Below are 14,643 nucleotides of genomic sequence, written 5' to 3' on the forward strand. Positions count from 1 at the left end.
AGTTTCCTTCTGGCCCACTTGAAACTTGTCATTTTTCAGAATTAAAATCTCAAGTTTTGCAAAGGCTTGTACTCCAGGATGTAGAATCAGAGATTATTTTTGCTTGCTCCTGAGAGTTATGTTTGGAGGAGATCGCTAATTAAAATATCTTGGCTCCTATCCCTGAAGGCAGTCTCCTCCTCCCACTCCAAGAGCTTTCCAGCTCATGTCCTTGTTACTTGTCAGATCCAAATGGATGTGAATGACAAAAGAGTGGCAAAGTGAAGAGAAATGCAATCAGGCTCAAACTGAACAAATCCAGAAACAGCTGTTGCAACCATGAGACTTAGTATTTATCAGGTTTTATTTATTGATTCAAGCAAAATTTATTGACTACTTACCAGGTTATGTTTCTTAATTAGGGTAATGGATTCATGAGTGTGTGCAACATTATTCTCTATGCCTTTTTGTATGTCTGAACTATTTCACAAGAAGGAAGAGTTTTCCAATTGAAATCGTTTATCCGTGTTTCAGTGAAAGCTGAGAGAAGAGTCAACCTCCTGGGTCTTTCTCATTCTTATCGAAAGATGCCCTCTTACAGGATGGTCTGATGGTCAGGAAGCAGTCAAAGAGTTAAGATGAGTAAGGCCTCTAACCTGAAGAGTTAGTGATTCTTAGTGTACCACAGTTTTAACAAAAATTGCTCTTATCAATGCCAAAGAGAGATTTTTTCTTCCCAGCTAAAAACTTCTAGGTCAGGACCCTCAAATATTCCTATTTACAGAGGGAGAGAAGAAAGAACTTACTTTTACTGAGTACCAACTATGGGCAATTAGAATCATAATTATGCTTGTTCTTCATCGAGGGTACTTGTTTCTCATCAAATTCAATATTCATAGAACATTTTTATTTCAAGTCATCTCACTCTGCAAGAGCTTAGTTTAAGAATGCATTGAAAACATCCCATGTGAATAAAACAGGACCGCTCTCATTGAAGCACTTGGTAAATCCTCATTGTGCTCCATCATTAGACTAAGCCACTGCTCAGCTGTAGCCTGTGGCCTAAAAAAGAATATACAGGCCAACCATTCAGCTGATTTCCTCACCCTCTCCCATCAGAGAGATGCTTCTTTGTATTAGTAGACCCAAATAATTTTCTGTCCTCTCTGCTCTCCCTTTCTTCTTCAATTAGAAATGAGAAAAATATACAGAGATTAAGCTAATCCCTAGATAAAGGAATGTCACTCAAACTTGTAACCAGCCCACCCAAAATGATGACACTGGCTCATGCAGAAGAGCTTTCATCATTCACCCACCCTGGCTGCCATGATTAAGTGTTGGGAAAGAGGCCGGTTAGCCTTATGGGGAGAGTAACTCGGTCCTTGGCTGAATCACGAACTGTAAATAACTATCCACAATTCTCCCTTCTGCATCATTTCCCTTATGCTGCCCTCTTTCACAGAGGAGAACCTACAGTGAACTGAAAGATTCTTAAGGAATCTGTTCGCTTTACAGAAGGTAGGAACCACCAGGCAACATCAACTGATTTTCCCTACCCCTCCTGTCAGGGCAGAGCAGGGAATCAATGAGATTACAAGTAGGAAAGTGTTTGCAAGCCCTTAGTGCCTCCCATTACTGCCCAAAGTCTACTACCCTGTTACTGACAGGGGTCTAGTTTTCCTGATTCTCAACACTGCTCACCATACTACATGGCCTCTTTGTGTTACAGATAAGCAAAAGTGAGGCCCCCCAAATACTTAAATAATGTGGACAAAGTCACAAACTACACTTAGATCCCAAAGCACCTAAGTCAAAGTGTTCTTTCCAAGGGCAGCACTGAAACAATGACCTGACTACCTCGGGCTGCAGATAGCATCCAAATACAGCAGTGAAAAAAAACCAAAGGCCCAGTGCCCCCAGCCAGTCACTATTATGCCCTGCACTTTATTCAGTTTACTCAAACAACTAGGGATATTCCAGACAAAATTTAAAAAAAAATCCAAGTTAATATTTTAGCTGTCATGAATGTAAAAGAAACATAAATGTCTTTGACAAGCATTGGCAACATGCTGGCTTGTCAAAAACATAGGTTTGCTTTTGTCTATTAATAATAGTCTTTATATATACTGTTGTAAGATACAAAAATTATAACTAAATAAAACTGTTAAAATTTGATAAATCTGAAGTTGATGCAACTAATTTATAAAGTATAACACAGGACATCTTGACAGAGAAAATGCATTGTTTTACATCTTAAGCCCTTTATTGACTACAATGCAGAACATTTTATTTTAAGACACAGTGGGTTTTGTTTTGTTGATGTTTTCACCAATTCAACTGAAGACGGAAGTCAAGACAATCAAATGGTAACTAGTAGCAGCTTATCAGTAAATGAGAGCAAGTATAGAGACTGTTCTTTGGACTGAGGTTAAATCAATTCGTCAATAAAGGCTTTTCCACTGCCTAACAATTATAACATATTAACAGTCGCCAAATAGCGTTGGATGGGACTCCTCTAGAAATAACTAAAGCCTTTCATTTTATACATGAAATAGCCACAAAATGTAGATGGGTTGTATCAACTCATTGGATTTGCCCATCTTAAATTACTCTGAGATTCAGAGAAATCAAAATTTCATCATATGTTGTGCAACAGTTTCTTCAAATACCTTCTCATGCTCAATAAAATTAACATGTCATCCAGACACTCTTTAATCTCAACACATGACATATAAATGGTCACATCCATCATATACACATAGATGATTAGACGACTTGAGGACTATGCAAGGATGGCAAGAAATCACTTGATTCTTTGGTTATGCCCTAGTGACAAATATATATATTTCTTGGCAACCAGCCAATCAATTTTGGAAATAATATTAGCCCACGACCTAATACATTCTAACAGCCTATCCCTCACTTTTCATGCACCATTAGGGCCAGTCACCAATCTCCTGCTGTCTTTCCCAGGCATACATTCTTTTCTTTGGAAACCTGAAATGCCCCTAGATAAATGTGCCCTTCTCCAGAGAAACACATTTCCCACTCAATTACAAATCCTGACTCAAAACTAAAATTAATACAGGCAGGCAATTGAGGGTTCTTAGAAAACTTCCTTAAAAATGACACATGTATGGGATGTTAACACTATCCAATGTATCTGCATGCCACCTTATTAAATTAAAAACACCAGGTGTATTTATACAACATGTTCAATGGCTTACAGGTTAGGATCCTAGAAACAATACATGTCTTATAGCAAAAAATATACATATAATAATCCCCCTATAGTTTATATAAATGATGAAATGATTTTGAATATATCTATATATATACACATATATACTCTGTGTGTGTGTGTTTACAGAATCTGGCACACAAATATTTTAGTCCTTCATTGGCTCTTCCGCTTCAGTGTCAAAGTCACCAGGTTTCAAAGTCTTAAGGATCGAAACAAAGGTCACCGCTGGGGACAAAGGACTGGCTTGATGCACCTTCCCTTATGAAGGACCAAGTTTGCTGGACAGTGGCACCCGGCAATGCATGGCTTGTTGCATGGACCAATTTCATTCCAGTTGTCACAGGTCTTGATACATCCCGGGCCACAGGTATCATACACAGCACCATGCTTACACTGGGTGGCTGAAAAAGAGAAGGAGACAAAGCCATGACATGGAGAAATGCCCCATTAATTCACCCTCGGCCAGAGGCCATTTCTGCAGGCTCATGTCACTGCATAGACCTTTCCATAGCTCAGGCTCAGATTTGCATTTTAACAAGAGAACGATAAACACCCAACATTCCTCAAACACTCTGGGAATCAGCTACATCTATAAAAACAAACACAGGTAGATCTGAATAAGAATTTATCTTATTCTTAGATAAGATAAACTATAAACGTGTAAGGCTATAGGAAAATCCTTAAGGTTATTTAGTTATTGTACAAATAATTAAATAGTATAAAACATCTGCTGCAAATAGTCCTTTCAGCTATTGAGCTGTGATGAATAGGAATATTTTGTGCAACTACATCAATATTCAAATATATGAAATTAGCCACAGAGAAAAAACCTACCAAGGATATTGGGAATGTGTGACGTATTTTAATCAATGTGATCGTGTGTTAAATTAGTAAATTTAAGGCGTGCTGAAGCAAGATTGGGTTAAGCCAAATAGAGAAACATCAGATGTGTGACTGCAGGGAGGACAACGGCTGGCTGGGTCAGACAATATAAAAACAATAACGTTGCCATGTCACAGCCAATTTACTATCTTTATTGACTTAGAGGCAAAGTGATTTTGACAAAATTCTGAGAGATCCTGAAAATTCATGACTAGACTTGTCAGAAAAAAAAATAATGCAAACATTCTGGAAGTTCTGTGACACACAGCCTTTTCCATCTGAGTCACATCCAGTGGCAGTCGAAGAGGCCACCCCTCATTTCTCAAGAATAGGAATGTTGACACAAGTAGAAATTTAGAGCAGGGACCCTCCAAGAGCACCAATAACAATTCAATCTTCATTTAAAGTTGCTTTAAACAAAAGTGAAAACAATGGAAGACATGCTCAGCTTCAATGCCTCTATTGTTTATGCTGTCTGCAGAATAATACCTGGTGAGGAATCATGTAATTGTAAAATTTAAGGATAGAACTGGTTTGCCAGCAAACGGGCCTCACTTTGAGTCTCTCAAGTTATGCATTTAGAGTTGCCACAAAATGTTGATCTTTGATGATATTTAGGTAAAAGAAAGTTAATAAGCACCATAAAATAAATTCTATGAAGGCTTCTCAAATATCCATCGCACTGGTTAAAAACAAATGAGAGAGCGCATTCTTTCCAGGGAGTAATCAACAACTTCTCATTGGCTCTTACTATTCAAAAACCAAGTTTTGTATGAAACAACACATCTAAATAAAACCAACTTTAAACTACGTGGCTCGATAATGAACATTTTTCTGTATAGATACATATTAAGCACTGGTGTATTATTTATTTATCCCTGCTTCAACTGTTAACTAAACCACTGACTCTTAGTAAACATCTGCTCTGAACAAAGTCCCTATATGAGATACTTTGGGGATAGAGGTAAATGACATGGCTGCTGTCTGATACACCAGCAGAGGGATGAGTAGTAGCAGCTAATTGCTAGTCACTGATATTGAAACATCCCATGTAATCTATGCCTTATTGATTCCTACACCTAGCTTACTCTCAGCTTTCTGAGGTGCCTTCTCAAAGGTAACTTCCTATTCAAAATAACATTTTCATATTCACTACCTCCTTTCCTCATTTATTTCTTCTTTACACATACTACTACCTGACATCATTTCATATTTACTCTGTCTTCCAACACTACAATGTAAGCTCCCTGAGGGTGGAGTTTTTGTCTGGTCCCTCACTACATCTCTAGCTTACACATTTTCTGGCACTTGGCGAGCATTAGATATGGAAGTCAGCAATAAATACTCACTAAATAAAGCTGTTATGAAACAGACATAACCACAACAGAGAGGGGATTGGAATTTTCCATTTGTGCCTAAGGATCTGTACTCTACCCCCTCTTTACACTATTCTGTGATCTGTGCCTTTGCACAGATGTCTCTACAGATGACATCAATGGGCTCCCTCATGCATGGTGGACTCTAGTGCCTTGATCTGGTGCCATTATCTGGCTTGGTGAACGTCACCACCATTCACCTCATCTTCCACTCTTCTGAACTGAGTTCCCAACATTTTCAACTGAATTCCCACCTCTTCTGTGTGGATGGGATGGATGTTCCTTGACTGATAAGAAGAGCACCTGCTGCTTATCCCATCACTGCATTTACAACGTGAAATTGTAGCCATCAGTCATCAGTTTCATCCACTCATACTCTCCACATACACACACCAACTCAAATATAGGCTACTAGAGGGGAACGCTGTTCTGTTTCTTTACCTTACGCAGGGGTATGGTGTTTGACATTTAGTAGATACTCAGAGGACTATTGGGAAATTGAGTTGATGGATACATGGATGAGTGAGTGGGTGGACTGACATAACCCTTCCTTTGAGTCTCTCAATTTAGGCTTCTCTGATAATCTTTTGACTTTTCACTGATCCCTTCAAAGTCCTCTTTTTTTCTCTTCTCAGTGACTAACAGAATACCCTATATATTACATTTGCTTAATGATTTGGAAACATCCAAGCTGAATATCATATTTACACACAGTAATTGTATTCATGTGTTGTTACGCTTCGGTAGACTAATGGTGGTCACAACTGGAAGTTAGGATCACCTGGGGAACTTCCTGATGCCCAGACTTCAGCCCAGATCAATTACATTAGAACCCCTCAAGGTGGGATCAGGATATCAGTAATTTAAGAAAACAAAACAAAACACTCATCCTTTCCTTCGACCCTGCCCCACACTGACGATGCTAATGAGCAGCCAAGATTGAGATTTGATCCTGCAAACAAACTCTACATTCATGCTTCAGTCACTCAGAGACTCATTCCTTTTTAGCAACTGAGAAGAAAACTATCTCCAAAGCCGAATTAGGTCCTACTATTTCCCATCCTCTTCTACCTCAAGCCCTACTGGAGCACTTCTCCATCCCAAAGCACTTATCCTCTTTCAGTGTTGGATTTAGGTCATCTGCAGGAGCACCCTTAATTTACCCCTCACTGTCTCTTCTCATTTGCACCCATCCTGGATTTGCCATTCTTCTTCTCTGCCCCATCGCTTTCAGAACTTACCCTACTCTTTGTCGTAGCACATTAATCTTCTCCCTATGTATTTAGCAACAACAACAAATATTTCCTAAACTATCAGCTTTGTTTTCTCCTTCCTTTCACCTCCAGACTTTGTGGAAGAATTCACGGTCATGTTAGCCTAGTCTTCTGCAATTCATTAATGTTGACAGCTCATCTCCTCACCCACCCCTTGACCGAAGCAGTTCCCTCCAAAGTTTTCATTAATGTCCATATCCACTAACATCTTGGCAACTCCCATTTTCCCAAGACCACTCTGCAAAATATTTGGTCTTTGTGTCCATTTTATCTTATGATAGTGAACTCTCCTCGTTCTTCTGCTGACTCCCGGAGAACATCTCTCTCTCTTGGGTTTCTTTTCCCACTTCCTGGCATTAAATGTTCACATTACCTCCTGGAATCTCCCCCTGACATTGTTTTCTCTTCTATCTCTCTCTTCTTCAATTACTACAGTTTTATCTCTGACTTCCAGTTAGAGACCTCTGAAATCTATTACCATTAGTTCTGATTCTTTTCCCAGTCTAATCAGTTTTATCTTAATTCAAATGTCCCCCACTTCAAATAGGTTTCTGGATATCCCCCCAAGATGCTTTCTCTCCTCTGCAACCCACAGTACTTTTAATGTTATCGTTATTTTCTTATTTGCTTTAATCTCCCAATTACAGTACAGCTATAGTTCTTAATCAGAGATTCATGAGTCCCTGAGGTGCTTTTAAAAAATATTTATTTCTCAGCCCATCCCTAAAGGTTTTTGCTCTGAATCTGCAGTGATGCATGTGCAGCTATTGATTTTAAAGGTTCTGGGGGTCACTGTGACAAGCACCCGCAGTTGAAGAGAGTGTATCACTGAGGCCTGGGCTCCTGAGGGCAGGATTCTTATCTTCTGTAACCAAAGGTTCTGGCACAGGGACAGGCATGGGGGAGCAGCTCAATGCATGCCTCCTGGATGAGGATTTCATATTAATGACATTCAATCCATCATTCCTTTTCCCAGTGTGGATTTTGTCTGGCCAGTTTTGAGTTAATTTTCCACTCCATTGCTTTCAGAATGCCTCTTTCAACTCACCTTGCCCTCTAGAGGCTTTGCTCCCCTTTAAGTCTTGCAAGGATTCCTTGTAGTATAAAAATTTCTCAGCAGCATTTCTTCTTTCCCACCACATTCTTTGTGTTTCCCTGACTATCCTGTAGCTATGAACTCTCCCATGTCATTTCCTCTCTCTGACGTCTCAATTCTCTCTTCTAGCTCTACCTTTCAACTTCTTCTGAGGCATCTTACCTTTCTACTATTAAGGACTGGTATGTCCCTCAGTCAACAAGTCAAAAGTAGACTGCAGGAAATGAAAACTACTAGAGAAAAAAAAAGATCTCTCTCTCTCTCTCTCGTATTATCCTTCATCCTATAACTACCATCTCCCATTCAATTCAAATTAAATCAGTAAACATCCACTGAGTATCTATGTGTCAGGCATTCTCTTAAGCCCGGGGAATAAAATGTGATCAGATATCATCTCTGTCCTCCAGTTATAGGAGGTTGGGCTTACAAACAAATAGGTAAAGCTGATGTGTAAACAGGTTCTTAGCAAAATATAAGATGTATCATATCAGACAATGAGAACAAAGTACAGGGGAAGAGTAAGAGAGAAAGACATCAGCTCAGCACTGAGAGTTGGGTAGAGATCAAGGAAGACTTGAGAGAATGGATCCTGTGTAAGTATCAAGTGAGCAAACTTGTCAGACAGACAATGACAAGAAGAGCTTCCCAGACACATAGAACATCAGGAACAAAGGGAGGGGTGCAGGCAACAGCAAGGTACTGTGGCTTAATCAGGGAAGGGTGGATCCTTGGTTTGGTGGGTTGGAGACATGAACCTTGAGGAGGGCAGGTGGTAGGAGACAGAGGCAGAGTAGTAAGCCAGGGTCAGAGACCACAAATGACCCCATCAGCCTTGGCAAACGGAAGCTTTGAAAGGGTTTTAAGCTGTGGAGTGACATCATCAGATTTGCCTTCAATTCAGCACAGCTTTTAGATGATCCTAGAACATGAACACTGACTTGAGCCCTAATTTATCCTCTGGAAATTCAGTTGTTTTTTCAAACTTGTAAAAGGCGTAAGATCATTTCTTAAAACATAGGTGTGATTTGATTGGCACATATGTATTTTAAAAGGATCTATTTTGTTAAATAGTTAAAAAACAACATGGCTGGGCATGGTGGCTCACGCCTGTAATCCCAGCTCTTCGGGAGGCTGAGGCGGGCGGATCACCTGAGGTCTGGAGTTCGAGACCAGCCTGACCAACATGGAGAAACCCCGTCTCTACTAAAAATACAAAATTAGCCAGGCATGGTGGCACATGCCTGTAATCCCAGCTACCAGGGAGGCTGAGGCAGGAGAATCGCTTTAACCTGGGAAGCAGAGGTTGTGGTGAGCCAAGATCACGCCATTGCACTCCAGCCTGGGCAACAAGAGTAAAACTCCGTCTCAAAACAAAAAACAACAAAAACAAACAAACAACAACAACAAAAAAAAACGGGGATCTGCCAAAGTGGTTAGGGTTAGAGTGCATTTATTCTCAAAGCAGCATTCAAACAGCTATAGGTGAAACAAAAACATTATGTGCCGGCTTTATCAATACATTCAATCAGCATGGCTCTGTGCCTTCCAGAACTCAACCATCTCCACATCCCCCTACGGGGTGCTGAAGGTCACAGTACCTGACTTTATCTCTTGAACTTTTACAGGAGGCATCCAGTCAGTCAAGAAATAACTCAGTGTATATAATTAGGGCAGAGTTGCTGCACGGAAGGAGCTAGAACCATCTGGGGTTTGTAGAGCCAGACAAGGAGGGAGAAAACTGTTCACATAGCCCAGCAGACCATCCATTATGCTACAGAAAGACACAAACACCCACATTTCCAGCACCTTTTCCATGTATAAAATGTATTACTGAGTGTGCAGTGACAATTAGTATCAGTTATAGGCAGGTGGCAGACATTCTGCTGAGGATGACAATGTAACATACAGCAGACAAGATCACAACAAATTTAGAGTCAGAGGGTTCCAAGTAACAAACACCAGTGATAGGGAACAAAGAAATAGAAATTGGAAAGTCACTAAGGTGACTAAGATTTAGATACATATTTGGATGAATTATTTGACACTAATACAAGCACATAAATATGCATTCCTTTTTTTTCCACAATGCTTATGGGTCTCTGTGTTCTCATAATGATTAAGAACGGGGCAACGATGCAAGTTGACCGGGATTCAACTCCCAGCTTCCTCGCTTCCTAGCTCTGAGACTTTCAGCTAATTACCTAACTATTTTAAGTCTCAACGACCCTATGAGTAAAATGTGGGTAATATAAAGTTACCATATAAATAAAGTATTATGGGTATTATCAAGATAAAATATAACATAAAATACTAATATAGTCCTTGGGGGAAAGGACGTGCTTAAAATGGGTGAATAGCAATATAAATGATTATTATTAAACTTTTATATACTTTCACTATAGCCCTTAACATATTCGATTTCATTTAGCAATTTCCATGCTAAATTAGAGTTCCATTAGTCCCTCATGCCATAGGTAGTGGGCACATATTGTGTCTGTAGTCATGACAGTGTTAAAATCCAGGTTGGACTTTAAAATGTCACTGGTTCATTCAGAGTTTCTCGCCTGGCTAACTTCTTATATGTTCAACTTCCAAACTTTTTACTCTGGAAGATTTCTCTTTTTTGTCTTACGTGGTCTTAAGTGCTGTCATGAGTCAAAGGACCTGGGAGCTAAAAACGACTAAAGAAGGCTCTTATAGTCTTCAATATTCTACGTGAATCTGAACTGAATCTACTGAGAAATGCTACAGATCTGTGTAAATTTATTTCTTCATGTACCAGCTGTCAGTCTGTGGAAGTTCATAATGTGTGTGTGTGCGTATGTGTGTGTGTGTGTATGTGAGAGAGAGAGAATGTGTATGTCTAAAATGTTCCCCTCCCACTGAATTTCATTTGACGGAGTTATACTTCACCCAGATGGTGCCACTAAGAAGAGGTAAATGGAATCTTTCAGGAGCCATATTCCTTCTCCATTAGAAAAGTAATTTTAGCTCCAGAGACTCAGTCCCTGAAATGAAGATGCTGACATGAAATGTGTAGTCCTCAAATGCAATGTGTGCACTGAAATGGTGCTAAGTATAGCTCTGGGCCAGGGAGAGAAGGATCATATATCCTATATCTAATACGATCCCAACAACAGCACTGTCACAGCTAATCAAATTAATAGAATTCTGCTGAGCCCTGCATTATACCAGGATGGATGGATGGATCAAGCTTGACTCCATTTATTTTATTCATTTTCTGGTAGATTCAAGGGAAAGGGGATTCAAAATAAAGGCAGCTAGGAGTATTCAAGATGGCTGGAAGGACCCAGTTCCTCAAAAACCTCACCCTCACATATTCTACCCAGCACTGATGCATTAGATTAGAGGGCAGCGATTTACCTCACCTTTTAGCAGCCTCAGTCACACCTTAAGTGAATTATTTTTATCGAATCAATACTTATCTGAGAAGGGCAGCATTGATAAAGCAGCACACTTGTTGTGGAAGGTTAACTCTGATATAAAGATTGTACTTGGGTTTGCAGAGGAGGGGGCACAACCAAAATGGAGGTCACAGGAAGGTGAAAGGGCTCTGGTGCTTTTCAAAAAACACAAACTAGTGACTGCACCAAGGGGCAGCTGAGGAAGCTTCAGCAACTCCCAAAAATCCATCATCCTACCTCCCCACAGCCACCCAAGTAAACACAGGGGTTACCTCAGGGGTTTCAACACAGGCTGCAGGTCAGAATCACCTGGGGAGTTTTAAAAGGTACGCGAGGCCAGTTGAAGAAAGGCATCAGTGCACAGGGCACAGGCTTAGGTTCCTGGTTCATTTTTTAAGCTCCCAGGGTGATTCCAATGTCCAGACAGGTTATGACGCACGGGTCTAAGTGAACGCAATGTCTGCACACTGCAATCACAGCTTCAAGGCAATTCTTCTTGATGCTTCTTTTAACCAGGTGACCACTCTTATCTTCAACCAATGTAGACATTCTGGAGTCAGTAGTGGCATGAGTGGCCTTCTTTTCTGAGATGTGAGCTAAGGCTATTAAGACTAGGGTAGTAGGCTGAAAATCCCAGTCTCTTTGTTTCAGGTAAATCTGGCCCTTCAAAGACAAAAATTTGCCAATCCTTGAACTAGGTGACAACTATTCAGTTCATTTCTCCTTCAAATCTAAGTAACAACAGCAGCTACCATTGACATCTTCTATGAGTTGGACACTGTTTGAGATGCTTCATGCATATATCACTAATGTTTGTAACTAGATAGCAGGCATTATTCTAAAATTGCAAATTTCTAAAATCTAGACTCTCTCCCTTCCTCTCCACATGCACTGTCACCATCTTAATCCAAGCCACCATCAGTTTTTCACCAGGACTATCACAATAGCCTCCTGCCTAGTATCCTGGTTTCAATCTTGTCCCCTTCCAATCTATTCTCTATCTAGTATCCAGGGTCATCTTTGGAAAGCAGAAAGAGGCTTGCTTAAAAGCTATCAGAGGCTTCCATTTCTCTTGGAATAAAAGCTAGACTCCTTTCAAAGCCCTGCCAAGTCCTGCGTCATTCAGCTCCTGCTCCTACTCCACCTTCCTCTTACGCCCCTCTTCCCCTAGCCCACCCCAGGCTCAAACCTCACTGGCTCCTCTCCACTTTGAGAGCATGCTAATAATTTTTCTCCTACCTTATGCCATCAAACATGTTTCCTCTGCATAGAATGCTTGCCCTCACTCCCTTCACTCCTTCAGGGCAAGGCTAAAATATCATCTGTAGAGAAGCCTCCCTCTTCATCCCATCTCAGCCCTCTCCAATGGTTTCCTACCACTCTGCCCTGTTCGTTTCCTTCCTCATACTTACTGTAATTTGCAAGTTTTTATTTTTATTGTAGAGTTATGTTTTTGTTTGTTTCTCCCACTAGGCTGCCAGTGCGTCAATGGCTGGGGCTTCATCTCTTATACCCATGAAAGTACCCAGTGTCAGCACGGTGCCCAGTACCTTGCCACTTTGTAACAAATATTTCTTGGATGAATAAAGAAGTCCATTTTACAGATATCAAATAAGCTAATTAACTTGCCTGAGGCAACAACTATTATAGAAATCTCTCAGAAGGGAAAAAAATTCTACTAGGCTTTGTATAATGATCTCTAAAAAAAAAAAGTATCTTATTTATCCTGAAGACCTTAAATGACTGTAATTGTCCCAAATCTCCTTTGCTTCACACGTAACCTAAGCCATAGCAATGACCGTCCATGAGCTAAGTCTATCCAGCTGATAGTTTGAGGTCAAGAGGATTTTGCAACAGTGGAAATCTTTAAATTGCTTAAATATGCTTGTCACAAAGCATTTATCTTAAGTGCTGTCTACCTTGCCCAGTGGGAAGTCCCTGTATTTTATCAAGTAGCAATCCAGTTGGCCTACTGAAGGGATTTTCCTCTGACAAAGGGACACGTGGCCATTCACGTCAGCACCCACAAGTCACCTCCACTGCCATCTTGGGCATTGCAGTAAACTTCTGATGGGTAGATCCACCAGGACTTTCTTACCTGCACAATTCTGCTGAGGCTCCCAGTGGACTTTGATGCCCTCTCTCTGGCAGGCCCGGGTATATGCCAAAAATGACTCACAGTAACAGTTTTTATGGACTGGACATTCACACATGTCTGTCACACAGGACCTATAGGACCCAATAGAGAGATACAAACATTTAAAAATATCAAACATAAACACCCTAAATATAACTTCAGAAAGGGTCGTAGATGGGGAAACCTGATTGGCCCATTAAAATGTCTATTTTAGATTGGAAACCTAAATTGGCAAAATTCTGCATGGGACTTAAGTGCTGGATACCTCTGAACAATGTGATATTAGATTTCCTTTCTTCTAGAGCAAGATTATCCAAAAGAACTTGCTGTAAGGATAGACATATTCTATCATCACCACTGTGCAAAACCACTCTGTATTTGGCTACTGAGTATCTGGAATGTGGCTGCCACAACGGAGGAACCAAGTTTCTAATTTGCTTTAATTTTAATTAACTTAGATGTAAATAGCCCCATGCGCCTAATGGCTACCCTACTGGAATACCATCACCATCTTGTGACAAGCACTGATATAAAACTAATAAATTTTACTGCAATGTTTCCAAAAATGGTAACCAACTTGATAAAAACACAAAATCCCATGGCTTTCTGAAGACAGACAATTAGAATTCATTTCTGTAATATCTTAGAATCTTACTCTTTTAAGGACCACTGAATCTTCAGTCTTTATAATGTAAAGTGACAAATTCAAATTAAAGCAAATATTTCAGGCCTCTAATTAGACTGCAAGATGAACAGGATTAAACCAAGGTCTCTATAGCTGAAATATGGAAATGATGAACCAGGACATAAATTGAGCGGAAATGCAAACTAACAAATTTTTAAACATCTTGACCACCAAGACATAATAATGGCCTTACATTGGTATATAATATTACAGTTTACAAAATGCTTTCACACGCAGCCTGTCACTGGATGGTAAACAAGACATAATACAGTTGCTTGTTCCATAAATGAAGGGGTCATTTTACAAATAAATACATGGGCCCAAAGTCAGCACTTTTAAGTGGAAAAGAGCAAATTAAATTATATCTCCCAGCTTTGAAAGTGGTGTCCTTTTTATTATACCACACAACAACTGTCATCTTCTTCTTTCAGCAAATTTACTGCCTCACAGTTTCGAGTTAACATTTATGCAAGAGGCCTCCAAGATTAATAAAATTAAACTATCCTTATATTTTTAATAACCTTGTTCAGCAAACTCCCTTCCTC

The 14,643-nt window shown here is 40.0% G+C and overlaps 1 protein-coding gene across 2 annotated transcripts in view; it reads right to left on the reverse strand.

Moving 5' to 3' along the window:
* Window positions 1–2,220: 2,220 nt before the first annotated feature.
* BMPER (BMP binding endothelial regulator) overlaps window positions 2,221–14,643 on the reverse strand; it is a 245,928-nt gene continuing 233,505 nt past the window's right edge. For both annotated transcript variants that reach the window (XM_015133741.3, XM_015133740.3), the window contains 2 exons: window positions 13,375–13,505; window positions 2,221–3,624 (listed from right to left, as the gene is read on the reverse strand). In XM_015133741.3, the coding sequence (XP_014989227.2) occupies window positions 3,443–3,624; window positions 13,375–13,505 (313 nt within the window). In that variant the 3' untranslated portion in view covers window positions 2,221–3,442. The remainder of the gene's footprint in view (window positions 3,625–13,374; window positions 13,506–14,643) is intronic.

Source organism: Macaca mulatta, chromosome 3 (genome assembly GCF_049350105.2).
Source record: "Macaca mulatta isolate MMU2019108-1 chromosome 3, T2T-MMU8v2.0, whole genome shotgun sequence".
NCBI classification, from domain to species: Eukaryota; Metazoa; Chordata; class Mammalia; order Primates; family Cercopithecidae; genus Macaca; species Macaca mulatta.